The sequence below is a fragment of the Nomascus leucogenys genome, chromosome 12, assembly GCF_006542625.1.
Source record: "Nomascus leucogenys isolate Asia chromosome 12, Asia_NLE_v1, whole genome shotgun sequence".
Lineage (NCBI taxonomy): Eukaryota > Metazoa > Chordata > Mammalia > Primates > Hylobatidae > Nomascus > Nomascus leucogenys.
In genome coordinates this window covers 79750880-79772261 of record NC_044392.1, presented here as the reverse complement: position 1 = coordinate 79772261, position 21382 = coordinate 79750880, and the positions used below count along the sequence as shown (strand labels likewise).

Genomic DNA, 21382 nt, shown 5'->3' with positions numbered 1-21382 from the left:
GTTAATCTCCTCTTCTTTAGGCTAAATCTCCCCACTTCCTCCAACTGTTTCTCAAATAACTCGGTTTCATATTTCCTCACCATCTGGATCATTTTCCTCTGAACATGCTGCAATTTGTCAATGGCCCTTTAAAAGTGTGATGCCTAGAACCGAATGTGGCTTCCAGAGCTGAAATATATAACTGTATTTCCCAATATTTCCAAAAGGCAAAAATGTTATCCCTCTGCACAGGCAGTGAGATCAGGACAGAGGAGGGGGGTGGGGACGGTCTGTCTTAATAATCACTGTATTGCCAGTATTGAAAAATTTCCTTTTTTGTTTGAGCAAGTTCTATATGAATTTTTAATACTTCCAAGTAGACTTCTGATCTCAAAGAGGGGTTTTCCCCCTTTGTTCATTTTTGTTGTGAGGATTAAATGAAAAAATGTAGGTCTGGCTAACAAATACTAACAATTATTTTTGTTTGCTGATAGCATCCATCTACTAGCATCCTATCGTCATTTCCTGTCTGAAGACATTTTTCTCTTAACAGACTGTGCCCTGCCCATGTCCCAAGTCATCTAACCAAGACTGGCAGGAACACCACCCTTTCCAGGGGCTTGGTCTGTAAAATGGAATTAGCATTTCTGCCTTAAGCTTGAATCTGGTATGTATCTGGAAAACCTCTGCATTCCTGCGTGCCTAGTGAACCTTGGCTTTAGCCCCAAAATGCAAAATTCCATCAAGCCTTCTGATTTTTCATCCCATTTTGGTCTGAGACTGAAATCCTGCAGCAACTTGACTGGCTATTGCCAACATGTCTATACAAGCTAAAACAGTACCAGTTTATCTCATTCTAGATGCTAGGGGCCCCATAAACCACAGCAATACCATCCACTGGTTTGAACTTACGGAAACTATAGCAGACCTCTGCATAAGGAAGCCACTCTGACATGAATACTAGCTTGCTATCCTCCTTGAATGCAATGACTTCAAGAAGTGGGAGACAGGTTAGCCATGGAAGTCTAAGCACTTTATGTTATACCTGCCAGCTGCCCAAGTTTCAACATGCCTTTACAGCTGAACAGACCAGTTCCAAGGTAAACTAAATGAAAGCAGGCATATTTGTCTATTTTGTTAGCTGATGTATCCCTCACCCTTAGAACAGTGCCAAGCACATAACAGGTGCTCAACAAACATTAGTGGAATTAACTAATAAAATGATCTGGTATGCTAGACATCTATTTTTGGTTTTCTCAGTATTCCTTTCTTCTGAGAATCGCTTCTTTCCCATTCCATGTTCTTCTGGTGGAGCTGTCAGTCATGAAACAGAACAAGCTAACAAATGGTGTCATGAGTCTAGGGGCTCACGGAGACACAAGTCCCTAACTCCTAGATTCCCTACAGTAAGCAGGTATCTGTAGTGCTTCCTACTTCTAGAGAATTTGAGGCATACAATCAGGAGCATTGACGAATGTGGGTGGTACATGCTGCAGGTAGATTTATTCAGAGGCTAAACTTTATGTGAACACTTATCACAAAATCCAAGCCAACAGGATAAAATAAACCTCTAGTGAGAATAAGCTTATGTTTCTATTACTGACTTTCATAACTAATCAAAGTATCAGAAATTATTCAAATAATTTAAGATGAAACTTTTTCAAATTTCTGTTAGATGAAATACAATTTTTATAAGGTTAGCTTTAGTATGATAATACTATTTAGAAAAATAGGTTTTTTCAGAAAAAATGTAATCTGTAGAATAAAAAAACCCTATATATTGGATTTAAATGATCCAGTATGTGGGTAGCAGGAGAGCTATGGTTGTATAAGGATTTTTAAAAATTGTGGTAAAATATATATAAAATTTACCCTCTTAACCACTTTCTACATGTACAATTCAGTGATGGTAAGCACATTTACAAGGTTGTGTAAATATCACCACTATCCATTTCTAGAACATTTTTATGATTACAAACAGATACCGTGTATCTCCCTTAACCAGTAATTTCCCATTTCCCCCCTTCTTCAGCCCCTGGTAACATCTATTCTGCTTTCTGTCTCTGTGAATTTGTCTATTCTGGCTACCTCAAATAAGTGGACTCAGACAATATTAGTCCTTTTGTGCTGGCTTATTTCATTTACCATGATGTTTTCAGGGTTCATCTATGTTGTGACATGTATCAGAATTGCATTTTTTATGGCTGATTAATATTCCATTGTGTATATATACTGCATTTTGTTTCTCCACATCTGTTGATGGACACTTGTTTCTACCTTTTGACTGTTGTGAATAATGCTGCTATGAATACTGGTGTACAAGTATCTGTTTGAGTCTCTGTTTTCAGTTCTTTTGAGTATATGCCTAGGAGTAAAATTGCTGGATCATATGGTAATTTTTAAATTTTTATATTTATAAAATATTATATATTTTATTTATATTCATGTTTTATTTTTTGAGGAATTTGCAAAAGGTTTCTTAAAATGACTTACAAGACAAAAATTTATTAATTTATGAACTATACATTGAGAAAATTTTTACTCTTCACTCTCTATTTCACTTATCATTATTAAAGATGGAGCAATTACTATAGTAAGTAGAGCAGAGAATATATCATTTCCTTGTAGTGAAGGAAAGAGGAATTTCCAAGCAACACAAAGAAGTCACAATAATTGTGTTGTGCTGAAATGGATTTTGACCAGTCACCAGGGTTTTGACAAACACAAAATACACTCTTTAGAAAACCCAAAGTTCCATTCAGAAATAGAGAAATAATAAATCCCATTATTTGATCGTACAATTGTATTCTCTGTATGCAAAATAATTGGTCAGTATTCATCAAACATGTAACAGTCATGAAAGATAAGGCAAGACTGAGGAACTGTCACAGGTTGGAGGAGACTAAGGAGATCTAACAACTAAATATAATGTGGATTCTGGATTGGATGTGGAACAGAAAAAGAGCAATGGTGGAAAGACTGGTAAAATCTAAATAAAGTCTGTAATTTAGTTAATAGTATTATGCCAGCATTAATATCTTGGCTTTGATAACTGTACCTATGATTATATAATATGTTAACATTAGTGGGAGCTGAGTAAAAAGCACACAAGAATTCTCTACTATTTTTGCAACTTTTGTGTAAGTTTAACATGATTTCAAAATAAAAAGCTAAAAGGAATTATAGTTTCTAGACTTTAATAGGCATTTGAAATTATTAACCCAAATAATTAGAGATAGCAATGATAAATTTGGGGTTTTAAGTATGATCCATGAATGAGCCTCCAACATTCACAGAATAAAAAATATTAGACTTTTTATAGTTAGTGCCTCTAATAAACAATCTCTCATGTCCCTTCATTGTCATACTGGTCCTGTGTTTCTTCCTCCTATATCCATCCTCCCAAATCTTTCAACTTTATCTTCTGGAACAAACTTTACATAAGAAAGCTCCTCCTAATATTTGTAGCTTCTCAAATAATTCTCCTCTTCAACTATTGCCAAATCAATGTTTATAGCCCAGATTGCTCTCTGAGTTCTGACAGTACATCCAATGGACATCCCTACTTCCAAATGCAGCTGAAGTTTGACTGATTTGCCCAAGTCAGAAACATAGGACTCAGCCTAGATTTGTCCTCAACCACCTCCATTCTCTGCTCCCAAGTATCTTAGTCTGTTTTGTAGTATAAAATCCAATATATTCCACTCACTAAAGTATAAAGCTAAAATTCAGCCATCTTTATCATTGATATAGACACGATGAAGTTGTCTATCAATGATAAAGATAAAACCTCACTTTGGCCTAAATGGCAAAAGAGATTGTAGAAATTGGTTATAGGTGAATTCAGGAAGTTTTTGATGGTGAAAATGCCCTTTATATTTTGTATTAAAAGAGAAAGAAGCTATAAGCTATTGTATACTGATATTTCTATCAGCCATGTGCCTACTCATTTGTGTATTATGGATTTAGAAAATACCACAAAAATGAATTAGTTCCTTTTGCCATTCCTAAATTCTACAAAGAAAAGATAGTTCTTGACTAGAAGAGGAAAAAAAGCCAGAATATCATTCCATATTTAGTAAAAAATTCTACAGATTTGGAAGATAAAATTCCAATTCTAACAGAGCATAGCAGAAATAAGAACAACCAAAGTTCTTCATTATATAAATAAAGATATTGAATAAAGTCAGAAGAAACCATCCTGACCATATATTTAGAATACTGTGTGTTGACCTGGCCTCGCTATAATCAGAAAGTCAACTCAAGAAAAGAATGATAAATAGGAAGGCATCTAGATTAGCCTAGAAACCTGAAGATCCCAATTACTTCCTGCTATGGACTGAATATCTGTGACCTCCCAAAATTCATCCTTGAAATCCTCACCTCCACGGTGATGATATTAGCAGATGGGCTTTTGGGAGATGACTAGGTCATAAGGGTGGGACCCTCATGGAATAGGATTAGTGCCTTATAAAAGAGACCCTAGAATGTTCCCTCATCCCTTCTACCATTTAAGAGTACAGTGAGAAGACCGCTGTCTATGAACCAGAGAGTGGACTCTCACCAGACACCAAATGGGATGATGCCTTAACCGTGGACTTCCCAACCTCCAGGACTGTGACAAATAAATTTCCTTCTTTTTTTTTTTTTTGAGACAGAGTCTTGCTCTGTTGCCCAGGCTGGAGTGCAGTGGCGCGATCTCAGCTCACTGCAAGCTCCGCCTCCTGGGTTCACGCCATTCTCCTGCCTCAGCCTCCTGAGTAGCTGGGACTACAGGCAGCTGCCACAGCGCCTGGCTAATTTTTCTTGTATTTTTAGTAGAGATGGGGTTTCACCGTGGTCTCGATCTCCTGACTTTGTGATCTGCCCGCCTCGGCCTCCCAAAGTGCTGGGATTACAGGTGTGAGCCACCGTGCCCAGCTGAAAAATAAATTTCTATTGTTAATAAGCACCCAGTTTATGGTACTATGTTATAGTAGCCTGCAGAGACTTCCATAAATAACAGGATTAAGATTCTTTATTCTTTATTATTGGAATCTAAAAACTATATGTGACTAAGTGTTTTAATCTGTATTTTTAATGACTTAAAGTGATGAAAAGTTGATATGGCTTGGCTACGTCCTCACCCAAATCTCATCTTGAATTGTAGCTCCTATAATTCCCATGTGTTGTGGGAGGGACCCAGTGGGAGATAATTGAATCAAGGGGGTGGTTTCCCCCATACTGTTCTTGCAGTAGTAAGTCTCACGAGATCTGATGATTTTTTAAGGGGTTTCCCCTTTGGCTTGACTCTCATTCTCTCTTATCTGCTGCCAAGTAAAACGTGCCTTTTGCCTTCTACCATGATCAAGATGCCTCCCCAGCTACATGGAACTGTGAGTCCATTAAACCTCTTTTTCTTTATAAATTACCCAGTCTCAGATATGTCTTTATTGGCAGCATGAAAACGGACTAATACAAAAGTAAAACTCAAAACATTTAACCAAATTTAGTTTAATTCTCATTTCATCATATGAACTTCTACTAAATATGATTTGGATCTTTCAGTGGATGTCACAGTAACCTGAAATCTCTAGGTTAGGGAAATAATACCATCCAACTGGCTCAGAAGTAGACTCGGAACTGAACTCACACAAACTATTTTATAATTGTTTCGTCTTATTAGAGTGAGCTACTGTGCTACTGTAGTGGAGTCCAGTAAGATTTTGCTGCTCATTAAGTAATAACTCATTCTCCACATCTGCTACTGAGAAACGCAAATGCCAGATTTGGTAGTCACGAAAGCTGTGTATCTCAAACAAGCAGTTTAGTCATATACCCTATCACCATATGTGGGTTTCTCCTTGAGAACATCTGTGGTCCATGGTCAATGGGGCCTGTTCCAGGAGCCCTGCTTTGATAGAATTTCCTAGTATGTCATGTTAGAATCAGTGAATCAGAGACTGTTGAAGTTGGAAAGAAATTATAAGTTCAAAACTGATATCACAGGAAAAGTATAATCTGATGAGATACTAGTCAAGTCTTTCCTGTATTTGTCCTGTTGAAACAATGAAAAACAGGCCAGGCACGGTGGCTCATGCCTGTAATCACAGCACTTTGGGAGGCCGATGAGGGCGAATCACCTCAGGTTGGGAGTTCAAGACCAGCCTAGCCAACAAGGTGAAACCCCTTCTCTACTAATAATACAAAAAAAGTTAGCTGGGTGTGGTGGCAGGCACCTATAATCCCAGCTACTCAGGAGGCCGAGGCAGGAGAATTGCTTGAACCTGTGAGGCAGAGGTTGCAGTGAGCCGAGATTGTGCCACAGTGACACTGTCTCAATTAAAAAAAAAAAAAAAAAAAAGAAAGAAACAATAAAAAAACCCAGAAGAATCTTTCCCTCTCATCACAAATGTTAGAGTTGCTATATATAATTAAATACAGAATTGTCCCATTTTTCTAGTGCAGGGTAACAAGCTGTATTTGAAATTAACCATAAGCTATTGTTTATTCACTTATCCTAGCCCTCCATCTCTTGATGGAAATAAGTTTCCTGCTCTTGTTTTTATTTATTATTTATTTATTTTTTTTGAGACAGAGTCTTGCTCTGTCACCCAGGCTGGAGTGCAGTGGTGCAATCTCAGCTCACTGCAACCTCTGCCTCCCGGGTTCAAGCGATTCTCCTGCCTCAGCCTCCCGAGTAGCTGGGACTACAGGTGCCAACCACCACACCTGGCTAATTTTTTGTATTTTTAGTAGAGATGGGGTTTCACCATATTGGCCAGGCTGGTCTCAAACTCCTGACCTTGTGACCCACCCTCCTCAGCCTCCCAAAGTGTTGGGATTATAGGCGTGAGCCAACGTGCCTGGCCAGTTTCCTGCTCTTTATAATAAAAATACAGCAACCAGGATCTGGATATCTACAATGTTTTGCCAACAACTAAAACAAACAACACCCCAAATCTGTACTGACTCTGCAGACAAAAGAGGTCAATTACTTCAGAGTCTCAAAATTAATTTATAGGCCTAGTGAGAAAACTAGACTAGTCTAGTAGACTAGACTCCAGCTTGGATATTTTACTGTTCTCAGGTCCCAGTGAGATAAAATGCTTCAGCATATATTTTTAGTCATGGGTTATTTTTATTTTATTAGCATTGCCTTTAAATCACTTTTTTCTTAAAAAAAAAAAAAAAAAACCTTCTAGCATTTCCAAATTTATGATTCCCCACTTGAATTATGCAATTCCATTATGAAGCAATGGTCTATAGTTTATCCTTTACCCAACTTTTATCATTTTTTATTTAGAATCATTCTCAGAAATACAAATTAGCTGATTACTGAACGAGTTCTAATTATTCCCCAGAGACTGTGGGAGCTTAGGGTTTCAGTATAGCATTGTTCACTGTTTGGCTGTGAAACAGACTTCCTCCTCTGGTGACTGATCTGTTATCTGTTATTGATTTAAGAACTGACCTAAAGGGCTATTTGTTCTGGGCCCTTTGAAGAGCGTTTGCTTCCCCTGACTTCCAGAACTATTCTGTCGGACATCCGGAAGCCTCAGGCCATAATCTTTACTATGTAGTTTGTGCAGCCTGGAATAATGGGATAGTGGCTAATTAACCTGTTCTCACCTCCAAAAGAGGGCCTGTGATTTAAAACACCTCTAAAAAATCACATTGATGCTTCAGTCTGGAACCCTGAGGCAGGTCAATTCTGTTCCCAGTCCAGATCATCCTTCCTTCTTAGCCTCAGACTTGGGGCCATGGCTGGATTCTAGATTACAAACTCTTCTGAGCACAAATTGCCATCTCCATTTCCCACGGTGCCTAGGTCTATTCTCAGCTCACAGCAGTTACTCAATGCAAAATAAAAACAAATTTGTAAATAATTTTTTTGAATTATCTACAAATAATTAAAATTACATGGAAACTTATAATTATTTACAAATTGATTTATAAATAATTTTTATTTGTAAATAAAAAGCTTATAAAATAACAAAATTATGGCTAAATAACTTCAAAGAATAGCTTTGACAAGTAGGTTTTATGATCCCAGAGGAATGACATCAGAAAGTCTTGCACCATATTAATAGTTTCAGGCTATCTTAAAAAATAAAAAGTAATTCAATGAATAGCATTTTCTTTAAGAATTAAGTGAGCATGTTGATGGAATGGCATCAGAAAAAGACTCGAGTTCCTAAGGCTTCGTTACGATTCCTAACCCTTTGCAATCTGAAGAGAGCGCTACACAGTTTTAAACTTGCCATGGCACTCAGAACAGGGGAGGCCTAAGTCCCTCTTCTTTGATAACAAAGAGGGCAGAACACACCTGATAATAGGTTCGGAGCAAGTCAGGGTAATAAAGGTGAGCCAGGAAGCAGTTCAAGGGGCTTGTGAACGCCTTTCACCTCTCAGTGGGATCCAGGAGGGATCAGAGGGTGTTAGCTGAGGACCAGATATTTAACCGAGAGAGATGGAGATCTGCAGGGAGCTGGGACTGGGTGCTGCTAATTTCCATCTGGTAGAACTAGTGTGTTCCAGTTCCTTACTATTCAGTTATTAATCAAAGACCTCTCCAAGCAACTGACACACTGCTAAGCTCCACAGGGATAATAATAAAGCCAGAAAGCTTGGTTTTTGGCTCTTAAAGTACTCACAATCTAATTTGGGGAGGGAGAAAATTCAGCAGAAGTTAAATGACTAGAGAACAATTAAATGCTAAGCTCTAAGTTCGAGAGGAGTTCACAGGAGGGCAAGATCTGGTTGGAGTAATGATGCAAGACAAAAAGCCTCAGAAGAAGCCTCGAGAAAATGAGGAACCAAACTGGGGAACTAAGGTTGTTTATAAATCAGGTGCATGTGGATGAGCCCTTCTTGAGAGGCGCAGGTTTGGAAGGATGTCCTTGAATGGTGGTCCAGCAGGACAGAGCTGAAATTCATTAGTAAATCCTGACACACTGTTTTTGGAAGCGATGGAGTCTGTGATGAAAACATAAGAGGGCTGGAAAACAAAGAAGAGAGAAGCAAATAATCCTTGGTTGTTTTCATGCCTGAAGAGGCTCACTGTGGCATGAAAATCAGCATGAAAACAGCCAGAATACCATAGCATCCAAACTGGGCATTGTGTAGACATTCTGTGGTCTAAGTTTTAAAACATTTATTAACTCCTTATTAGCCTCTTGATTTCTGGAAGAGAATATTTAAGTTAATGACAAAAGAAGAGAAAGATCCAGGAACCTACCATGGGGGCTTCTTATGCATGAATGTTCACACAAGACTATGAAGTAGATATCATGGTCCCTGTTCTACAGATGAGGAAAAGGAAGTTTGTGGAGAATAAACATCTCACCTAAATTTGTCCAAATAGTAGAATGGCAGACCTAGATTTTAAACCCTGGTATGCATGTTGCCCAAGCCCATTTTCTCTATCCATGTAGAGAGCACCTGACACCCTTCGAGTGGAGAAAAGTCTATGATGTCTCATTTGTTGTGTGGTCAGAGAGCTGAACCTGGAGCTGGGAGTGACAAGAACTTTTTTTAATTCATGCTTTCCTATTAGTTCTAAGACTTTGGACAAGGCACTCCCTTCTTTTGGTTCTATTATCTAAACTTTAAAAATAGGGTATAGAATTAAATTGTTGGTATCATCTGTATAAGTTTGTAATTCTAAGTGTACAAATGCCTTCTCCATCAGAGAATGACCATTGACTAGCATGACTGCTCTAATAAAAAGAGGAAGGGGAATATGCAGACACATGCTGATTTTTATATTTAGAAACCCACCAAGATATAAATATAAATTTGGAAATCTGCCAAGATCTAAATCTGATAAATATGAACTATTCTGCCACAACAGCAATGGCAGCTCCAGGAGTTTAAAGAAGGTGCAGTGACAGCAGGTTTATCTCACAATTGTGTGCAATAAGCCCACTGCCTTCATTTACGTGGCATGCATTTAGTCCCCAAGAACATCTATTGGGCCTCCAAGCCATCCCTCAGCACTGCTACTGCCCACTCAGATCCTCAGAAAAAGGCTTGAAGGCTGGACACAAAGACAATCCAGTCAGGGAACCTACAAAAATGAAACCACCAAAGGTAAGAGACCACAGAGAGGATAGCCCAGACAGGTAGTCATTACTTAGGGCTGCTTAATGTCCATCCTGCAGTCACCAGCCCTTGCAATTTTGCAAAAGGTTGTGTGTGTGTGTGTGTGTGTGTGTGTGTGTGTGTGTGTGTGTAGTGTGGTGTGAAATACCTTCACCAAATATGTGGTCCAAATACTGAACAACTATGTGAATCAGACAAGATGTGTGTGTCTGCTATGGTCCAAGGGTCATCAGTTTGCTTCAGAACTGGCTGATAAAAAAGAGAAGGCAGGAGGCCCTGATGAGTGCTGGTCTTAGAAATAAAAAGGAGCTAACTGAAGAAGACAAAAGGCATTGAGAAAGACCTTGTCCAATTCACATCTGAATAAAGTCCATCAGTAATCCCTAAGTTCCTACACATCTAATTCCTGCAATGCTTAACTGTTTTTAACGCCTATCTGCTTCCTACAGTCAACTGCAGGAAAAGCCCTTAAAATGAAGAGTCACTGTGCTAGGAAAAAAAAATGGCAAAACTGGTGAAAATTAAAGTTCATTTCCCAGTAGACCTAAAGGAGACCTAGGGGAAGAATTCCTGCGGTATAATCTGATCGGGGCAATTGGAAAGGAGTGCAGGTAAACAGGCCAACCACTAGGGTCTTTGTGATGAAAACAGGTAGGAGAGAATGTCAAGGATGAGATGAAACAGGGGCTTCAACACGAGCCCAATGGAGGGTAGAGGTGTAGATGAGAGGAAGAAAGAGAAAGAACAATTAAAGCGTGGAAGGAGACAGAAGAGAGAGGAGGGCCATGTATCAGGCAGGGCTGTAGAAGGGCAACCACCTTCTTGAAAGCCCCTTGGGATGTGTATGGGTGATAGGTGCTCCCAAAGGAAACCCTGGGGAACCCCAGAATGACTCTAACAGCCATATCAACATCGTAATTCAAGCAAATATATATATTTTTGAGATCTACGATATCTAAAATCCAATGAGGCACAGGAGCTCCAAGGATCATATGTCCTGGCAGGAGGTGAGCAGCAGTAAGTGGTTTTGAATGGCAGGGAATCACTTTCCCAGCAGAGGGAGTGGCTTGGTTAAAAGTAAGTGGATCTGCCAGCTGTGATCTTTCCATTGGTGCTTCCATTACTCCTATTTGATAGGAAGGAGAAGCTAACTCAGAGAAGCTAACTGATTAGCTTTGAGTCACCACACCTAACTACTGACAAAGATGAGAGTAAAGCCAAAACCTCCTGATTTGTAGGATGGTATTTTTTCTTGTGTATCACAACTGAGGTAAAATGGATGCAAACCAGAGAAAAAAGTAGATTGGAAATTATAGGAAATCAAATGGGAAGCAAATATTCAGGATGAATTCTCAATGAAACCTATAAAGAAACTATGAGGTGGCCAGGTGCAGTGGTTCAGGCCTGTAATCCCAGCACTTTGGGAGGCTGAGGCGGGCAGATCATTTGAGGTCAGGAGTTTCAGACCAGCCTGGCCAACATGGTGAAACCCCGCCTCTACTGAAAATAAAAAAATTAGCTGGGTGTAGTGGCACACTCCTGTAATCCCGGCTACTCAGGAGGTTGAGGCAGGAGAATAGCTTGAACCCGGGAGGCAGATGTTGCAGTAAGCCGAGCTCATGTCAATGCACTCCAGCCTGGGTGACAGAGCAAGATTCTGTCTCAATTAGTAGAAAAAAAAGAAAAAAGAAAAAAGGGAAGGAAGGAAGGAAGGAAGGAAGGAAGGAAGGAAGGAAGGAAGGAAGGAAGGGTAAATACGGGGAATTCTTTTATGACCTTAAGAATGAAAGTTTGCCTTACATAAGCTGCATGTGGTTTCCACAGAGAGCAGGAAATTCACCCCCTATCTTCTCCCAACCTCCAGCCCCTCCCAATTCTGTTCTTTCATAGAAGTGACCAGTGGGGAATTTTTCTCTCCTTGTGTGACTTCACAGAGATGAATCATGGCTCCTTGAAAAACTGAAACAGGCAAATTGGCTTAGGAATAATTAAACAGCAACAGACCAAGTTCCCTGAATCCAGGCACTGTCTCCACTAACAAGGCTTATCTACAAAATACTGTACTGTGTAAGCAAATCTTGTGAAAAATAACATCTGGAACTTTAAGATGTAGACACAACTGATTTAAGCATGTGATACCTGTCTTTAGAGAAAAGTGATCAGCCCACAAAAGCAAACCTGTTTTCACAAACTGTCAGCCATAAACATATTTTAAAAATTGCTTGTGTCAAAGATTTGTATAAGTGGCTTAAATGTGAATTCAGGAAGACCAAGAATGCAAAATGGTATTTTGCTAACAAACGGAATTTGCTGCCCTTTGCAATTCTACAGCTGATTCCACTGCAGGATTTCATTTTTTATGGCAGAATATGGAAGTTTTGACATTGCAAACATGAGAAACTTATAAATCTGGTATTCACATTTCTTAAAAAAATTATCAGTCACAATATGTTCTTTCTGTAATTTGAAGGTCTTATCAGCAGGGACCTTCTTGCTATTTTTAAGCATGTATAATACTTACATTCTTATTTTTCTTGCTATTTTTAAGCATGTATAATACCTACAAGCTCTCTAACCTGTTTCTGATTGGATCTTTTACATTCCTCACCCAAGAATGCTAACATAGCTTTTGCAGTAAGCCATGATAGTATTTGAAATTTGTAAGGTGTTTACTCATTCCACTTATCCTCATTCTTGATTGTAAGGTCCTTTTGAAGAACATTTTAATAATTATTTGCCCATGTATCTTAGGGAAAATCAGTTAACCCTTTTGACTATGTGGAAAAGGCACCACTGAAGGTGAGAAGCAGCTTGGCTTATATCTGCTGTAAAATGCTGTCCTGGTATGAGTGGAATTTCAAATTGCATGCTAACAGGTAAAGAAGCGATAACCTGGCTGGGCGCAGTGGCTCATGCTTGTAATCCCAGCACTTTGGGAGGCCGAGGCGGGTGGATCACCTGATGTCGGGAGTTTGAGACCAGCCTGACCAACATGGAGAAACTGTCTCTACTAAAAATACAAAATTAGCCGGGCATAGTGGTGCATGGCTATAATCCCAGCGATAAGCTTTCTACAGCTGATTTAACTTCATATATGTTTTACACTAGAAAAAGAAATCCATGATACATGGCCGGGTGCGGTGGCTCATGCCTATAATCCTAGCACTTTTTGAGACTGAGGCGGGTGGATCATCTGAGGTCAGGAGTTCAAGACCAGCCTGGCCAACATGGTGAAACCCCATCTCTACTAAAAATACAAAAGTTAGCTGGGTGTGGTGTCATGCGTCTGTAATCCCAGCTGCTCAGGAGGCTGGGGCAGGAGAATCGCTTGAACTCGGGAGGCGGAGGTTGCAGTGAGCCAAGATCATATCACTGCACTTCAGCCTGGGCAACAGAGCGAGACTAAGTCTCAAAAAATAAGATAAAAAATTATACAAGGAGAAAAATAAGTCATCAAATTGCGAAGTATCAAAGAGTAAATGCTAACTGAAAAAGATACATCTACTCAATGACTTCTGGGCAGGGTAAACAAGGAATTATAAAGACCATGAAGGAGATGGACGGCCTTTGATCTCCAGAGGCTGTTAGAAAACACTGTGTTTTAATCTTTTTTTATTTATTTATTTTTTTCTCCCCCAAATGAAGTAAAAAGTGCTAAGTGGTGGCCAGGTGCAGTGGCTCACTCTTGTAATCCCAGCACTTTGGGAGGCTGAGGTGGGCGGATCACCTGAGGTCAGGAGTTTGAGACCAGCCTGACCAACATGGAGAAACCCCATCTCTACTAAAAATACAAAATTAGCCGGGCGTGGTGGCACATGCCTGTAATCCCAGCTACTCGGGGGGGTGAGGCAGGAGAATTGCTTGAACCCAGGATCCAGAGGTCGCGGTGAGCCAAGATCACACCATTGCACTCCAGCCTGGGCAACAAGAGCAAAACTCCGTCTCAACAAACAAAAACAAAAACAAAAAACCCACAAAACTCTAAGTGGTTCTACCACACCAAGAAATTAAAGTAAAACAACTACTGATGAAAATGTTTTGGAACTCGATGCTGTATAGGCATGTGGTGGTTGCACAGCATGGTGAATGTACTAAAATGCCACTGAATTGTACGCTGTAAAATGGCTAATTTTATATTATGTGAATTTCACTTCAATTAAAGAAATAAGCAAGTGTACTTTGGTTAAGGTGAATGAGAAACTTTCACCATTTTCTTATGGTGCTTTGATAAAGAGAATATTTAACACTTCAGAAACATGTTATCAAAAAAATCCTTAGACGAATTCAGCGATTAATTCAGAGGGAGCAAAAGTTAACTAAGGAGCAGTTATGCAATGTTTTTTTCCTATTCTACTTTTTCCAGCCCACCTAAAAGCTGTAAATGGTCATCATCAGGTTTTAATAGCTTCTCTGACTTCTCCTTTCCTAATCTCTCTCCTACCCAGATTTACTCTTTCAAAATTTATTGAACTCCCACGTGCCCCACGCTCTAGAATAGGTGCTGGCAGTGCCAAGATGAGTAATACACCTCACCGTTCCTCAAGGAGTTCACGGTCTGTATTCAAATTTTTAAAACTTCCCATGATGCTTCCCTACTGACTCTAGTTACACAAACTAAAACTTTAATGATCCCACTTAACTTGGAAGGCAGCAGCCCTTCCGAGGCTCTCCATTACATATTCAATTATCGGTGCTGTCTGTGCCCTCATCTTTTATTTTTTCCTCAGGTCAAAGAGAGATTTTAAAGATTCTAAACAGAAACATCACTTTCTTGATTTTCAAGTGCTATACAAATAGAGCTCCTGTTTCACATGATCCTTTAAAATAAGCACTGAAAGTCTATGAAGCTGGGACTGGTTCTAGGAATTACTCATGCATCTAAGGTCATTTCAAAGGCCTCCCTTCTCTTCACCCCGCCCTCTATTCTCACCTCGTCACCAGCACCTCCCATTATCCTCGTCTATAAGGCCAGGTCTCTAGAGCTCACAGCCCGTGACCACATCAGTCCCTTCTTCGAAAACAGTCTTGTTTTCCTCATGTTTTCCTTTTCCTTATCCTCTCACAACTGAATTCCTTTTCATTCAACTTTCATTTTTGTTTTAACTGTGACCTCACAGCTATCCTTGGGAAAACACATTGGCTTTCACCTTGAAAGGAAGAGTCCCCACCAGCCTCAGATCCAAATGGAACAGTGACAACTCAAGAGTGATGCAGGCAAAGCAAAACAAGAGAGCAAAAATCGCAGGCAAAGCCACGCTGGCTTCTGCAGACAGGAAAAACGTAATGTTTGCCAAGTGGAAAAAGCATCGACTTAGAAAGAAAAATCATTTTCAAGCTGCTGAGAGTCCCCCAAAATGGATACAAGTAAAAACAACTCAAAGCAATCTAACTGCTAATATGCAGCCGAATTTTGACACAGATGTTGTTCTGAACTCGCTCAATGTGAAACAGAAGCTATAACATTTAAACTAAATACCTCATTTATGGATGGAAGCAGCTACAGGTTGTCACTCAGCCAATGTGTCAGTGGCACAGCTGGTAATTTCACCATGCAGCTGAGAAAAGCAGTTTGTCGGTCACAAGAAACCAGATACTTGGGAGGATTTTCACATCAAACCACTTCTCGCAGTGGACTCTGACCATCATCAGACTTGCTAAATGCACGTACAGTGCAGGGCCAGTCCTTCTGTAACTTTAAGGAGGCTGCCAAATTTACAGTGCATATATGGAGAGGAAACACACAGTGGGAAGGAGTAACACTGGCATTATTTTAACGCATCATAGAGGACTGGGCAACAAAGGAGCAGGAACTGAGGAAACCTAAACAAATGGCTCCCAATTATGATCTCATTAATCTTGGAAAACATGAAGCAGTAGACAAGTGTGGTCTAATTGTTTCTCATTTGACTTGGCTTGGAAAACCTTACTCTCACTTAATTCCATTGACAGATAAGCATCTTGGGACAGCTGACCTTTTCTTTGTCTAGCCAAGTTTCCTTTGAACATGTTATAAAGTTTTTTGATCACCACCAAATATAATACCAGATGAAAGTCATTATACAAAGAGAATCAAATTAACAACAGTTAAGGAGAAAAAGTTCCCGTAAGGGTTCTGGCATGTCAACAACTAACAAGAGTTAATTGCCTCTTCTTAATATTTCAAACACATGTTAATTAGTAGGCCAATAAAAATTTTATATACTACACAAACAGTGATAATCTTGGTGCCACCTAGTTTGTGGCTCACCACAGAAAACATCTAATCAAAAAAAAAAAAATCACAGTATCCTACTTATAGATAATAACCCACCGTCCGTGTCATCAACATTTTTTTTGAGACGGAGTCTTACTCTATCCCCCAGGCTGGGGTGCAGTGATCTCAGCTCACTGTAACCTCTGCCTCCTGGGATCAAGCAATTCTCCTGCCTCAGCCTCCTGAGTAGCTGGGATTACAGGCGCCCACCATCATGCTTGGCTAATTTTTGTATTTTTAGTAGAGACAGGGTTTCACCATGTTGGCCAGCCTGGTCTCGAACTCCTGACTTCAAGTGATCCACCCGCTTTCGCCTCCCAAAGTGCTGGAATTATAGGCATGAGCCTCCGCACCAGCCATCAACTTTCTACTGCTATGAACTTAGACATTTCACAGCTCAAACTGGGTATGAAACATGGAAAAAAATGACTAAATAAAATAATGGCCTTCTTTCATACAAAGCGTGAGTGAGTGTAGATGTAATAAGTACATCTAAATTTGTCATGGTGAATTAAACCAGCTTCAGGCAAAGAGGCAGAGTATTAGGCTGAAATGGTCCATTTCCTTTCAATTTGTTAATATGGAGAATCTGAAATTTATTTTTTACTTGATTAAAAATTAAATTAGGTTTTATTTTTGTATGCAGAGCTCTTTCCTTGAGCATTTCATTTGGTAATGGCCAGGGTGGAATGAAGCCAGTAATCAAACACTGCAGACTTTGGAAACTCTCCTAGTTTTTCAGACTCTTAATAAAGCCTGAGAAGAGCACCAGTGTAGGGAGTGGGTGTCTTTGTTTTTTGTGATGACTCACTTTATCCAGTATTCATTCATTTATTTTTAAGTCATTCCTCAAATATGTGGAAGCTTTTCTAGAAAGGACCATGGAAAATGCAAAAATACTTGGCCTTTACCCTCAAGAACTTTATAGATCTTTTCCTCCCAACGTAAGCAGTCTTCTTACTTTAATAATCAGCAATCTCACAAATTAACTTTTCTATTCTTCTCCTTGAAACAAACTAATTCCTCTTTAGGAGTATATTTTCAAGAGAATATGAGATCAGCCTACTCATTCGATCCGGCTAAATTTTTTGCATTTTTAGTAGAGATGGGATTTCACCGTGTTAGCCAGGATGGTCTCGATCTCCTGACCTCGTGATCCACCTGCCTCAGCCTCCCAAAGTGCTGGGATTACAGGCGTGAGCCACCGCGCCCAGCCTTTTAAATAGGGTCTCTATTTTCAACTGAATTAATCTGTATTTCAAGTCTACCTGTTGTTTCTTTACTCCATGTTCCCTGAAGCCAAAGTATAAGCTTCCTGAAGAGCTGTTTTATTCATCCCTTTTAGTACCTGCTGCATTAAAGATATTTTTTAAAATACTAGATAACTTTTTAATTGAGCAAGTTAGCTAATACTGGCAGAATCTAATACATGTCTAAAGAAAATTGGAGTGACATAACATCTTGGTTACTTAGGTCTCTCTGGCAGGGCAATTTCGTGTTTGTTCTTAAAGTGGACATGAAGACTTGAACTTCTTGATTTGCATGACTTTTGTGGGATTTTTCTGGGTCAAGTGAATAGCGAGCCATTTTCACAGATCACCTCAGGTCACTTAGGGGTAGAGCTGTGTTTACTTTTATACCTCGAGTGCACATTATAAATCCTGTCATAGAGTAGGGTCCTAGTCAAGTTTCATCATGAGAGTTTAGGAATTCAGTCACATCTTCAGGCTGTACTTCTAATTCTAGCTCTGTTGCTACTTCTGTCACCTCTGCAATTACTTCTTCCACTTGAGTCTTGAACCTCTCAAAGTCATGCAGGAGGGCTGGAATATACTTCTCCCAAACTCGTTTCTGGACATCTTCCCATAAATCAAGAATGTTCTTAATGGCATCTAGAATGGTGAATCTTTTCCAGAAGGTTTTCAATTGACTTTGTCCAGATCCATCAGAGGAATCACTATCTATGGCAGCTATAGCCTTACAAATGTTTTCTTAAATAATAAAACTTGCAAGTCAAAATTATGCCTTGATTTATGGGCTGCGGAACAGATGCTGTGTTAGCAGGCATAAAGATATTAATCTCCTTGTGTATCTCCATCAGAGCTCTTGGGTAATTAGGTGCATTGTCAATGAGCAGTATATTTTGTATTTTTTTTAAATAAAAACATCCAGCCCAATATATCAAGAGCAGTGATATTTTGAAAGGAAGCTCTGTCTCGAGTAGTAGGTCTCAACAGTGGGTTTAAAATATTTAGCAAACCATGCTGTAAACAGATGTGCTGTCATCTAGGCTTTGTTGTTCCACTTATAGAGCACAGGCAGAATAGATTTAGCATAATTCTTAAGGGCCTGATGATTTTCAGAATGGTAAATGAGCACTGGCTTCAATTTAAAGTCAACAGCTACATAGAGTCAGCCTGTCCCTTGAAGCTTTGAAGCCAGGTATTGACTTCTCCTCTCTAGCCATGAGAGTCCTGGATGACATCGTCAAATATAAGGCAGTTTTGTCTATATGGAAAATACGTTGATTAGTGTAGCCACCTTAATCAATTATCTTAACTAGATTTTCTGGATAAATTGCCGCAGCTTCTACATCAGTACCTGCTGCTTCACCTTGCACTTTTATGCTATGGAGATGGCTTCTCTCTTTAAGTCTCAACCAACCTTTGCTACCTTCAAACTTTTCTTCTGCAGCTTCCTCACCTCTCTCAGTCTTTACAGAATTAAAGAGAATTAGGTCTTTGTCCTGAATTAGGTTTTGGCTTAAGGGAATGTGGCTGGTTTGATATTCTATCCAGACCACTCAAACTTTCTCCATATCAGCAATGAGGCCATGTCATGTACTATCATGAAATCAGTGTGTTCATGGAAGTAGCACTTTTTTTTTTGAGATGGAGTCTTGCTCTGTCGTACAGGCTGGAGTGCAGTGGCGCGATCTCAGCTCACTGCAAGCTCTGCCTCCCGGGTTCACACCATTCTCCTGCCTCAGCCTCCCGAGTAGCTGGGACTACAGGCCCCCGCCACCACGCCCGGCTAATTTTTTGTATTTTTAGTAGAGACAGGGTTTCACCGTGTTAGCCAGGATGGCCTCGATCTCCTGACCTTGTGATCCGCCCGCCTCGGCCTCCCAAAGGGCTGGGATTATAGGTGTGAGCCACCGCCCCCAGCCTGGAGTAGCACTTTTAATTTCCTTCAAGAACTTTTCCTTTGCATTCACAACTTGGCTAACTGCCTGTTGCAAATGCTTTCGTCACTAAGGAAATCTAGCTTGTGATTTAAAATGTGAAACATAAGAAATACTACCTTTCACTTGAACACTGAGAGGCCACTGCAGGGTTATTAATTAGCCTAATTTCAATATTGTTGTGTCTCATAGACAGGGAAGACAGGGAAGCCCAAGGAATGTGTGTGTGTGTGTGTGTGTGTGTGTGTGTGTGTGTGAGAGAGAGAGAGAGAGAGAGAGAGAGAGAGAGAGAGGACAGCAGGCTGTTGGAGCAGTCAGAACACATACATTTATTAAGTTCACTGTCTTATGTAAGCACGATTCACAGTGTCCCCAAACAATTGCAACAATAACATCAAAGATTACTGGTCACAGGCCAGGCGCAGTGGCTCATGCCTGTAATCCCAGCACTTTGGGAGGCCAAAGCGGGCAGATTACTTGAGGTCAGGAGTTCAAGACCAGCCTGGAAAACATGGTGAAACCCCATCTCTCTTAAAAATACAAAAATTAGCAAGGCATGGTGGCACACACCTGTAGTCCCAGCTACTCGGGAGGCTGAGGCAGGAGAAAGAGCACTTTGTGATAAAAGTCACAAAAAATCCAAGGATGATATCTTAGTCTATTTCAGGTGCTATAATGAGATACGATAAACTGGGTGGCTTATAAAGAACTGATATTTATTTCTTCCAGTTCTGAAGCCTGGGAAGTCCAAGATCAAGGCACCAGCCAGTTCACGGTCTTGCATACTACCTGGCACACTAATAAATGGTAGCTGTTTAAGAAAACTGTATGTCCTGTTACTAACGAAAGATCTACAAGGAGTTACTTTCCCTCTCCTTAGTGATGGTCTTACTTACCAAATCTGGCTTCACCTGGTGAATCAGGGGAAAGGAGAGCCACATGGAGTGCAAGGTGGTGAAAACGGTGGAGGGCCAGGACTGCTGAACCTCCCGGCTTCTTGGAATTCGGTGAATGTAGTATTTGGTATACTAGAAGGAAATAGAAGGAATCCAAATCAACTGAGTCACTGATATCAAAGTTAAATATAGTAACAATTAACAGCTGTAGAAATAGAAATGCTTTCTTGTTTATTTTAAATTTTCATTCTAATCACTTTTAAATTAGAGTTGTAATGCCTATCTCATGCTTTATATAACACATCAGATGGGATCACATATGACAAAAAAGTTCCTATGATTCAAAAAATGTTAAAGTCAGTTTGAACAATAAGTTGGGGGAAGTTTCTATAAACTACGTTTCAGGCAAAGAATTTAACCTGCTGATATACAGAGTTCTTACCAGTCAATATGTAAGACAAGTAACCTAGTATCAAGATGGTCAAAGACAGACAGATAACTCCAAACAGAAGAAATACAAATAATGATAAACATGTAAAAAGATGGCTAATAAGCACAAGAGAAAACGAGTCATTTTCACCTACTTGATTGGCAATGACAGTGGATAACCAGTGTTGTTGAGAGTATAGGGAAATAGACATTTACATTCCCTGGGTAAATACATGGGTACAACTTTTTGGAAGGGCAATCTGGAAATATCTATCAGAACTTTAAATGTGTCTTCCTTTGATCCAGCATTTCTGCTTCTGGAAATATATCCCACAGATTACCCCACTGTATCATTGTTTGTATTTGTGGAAACTGAAACTAGACCAAATATTCTCCAGTAGGGGATGGAGAAGTGCATACAGTAAAATATATGGAGATACATTAACAAATGACATAGAACTATATGAACTCGTGTGGAAGATATCCCAAGACACATTAAGTGAATCATGCAAGTTGGAAGACAGCATGTTTAATATAATCCAGCATCAATTAACA

The 21382-nt window shown here is 39.7% G+C and overlaps 1 protein-coding gene across 1 annotated transcript in view; it reads right to left on the bottom strand.

The window, feature by feature from the left end:
- Positions 1-21382, bottom strand: part of ALG14 (ALG14 UDP-N-acetylglucosaminyltransferase subunit) — a 94256-nt gene that overhangs the window by 24817 nt on the left and 48057 nt on the right. The window contains exon 3 of the mRNA XM_003260081.3: positions 20399-20530. Within this exon, the coding sequence (XP_003260129.1) occupies positions 20399-20530 (132 nt within the window). The remainder of the gene's footprint in view (positions 1-20398; positions 20531-21382) is intronic.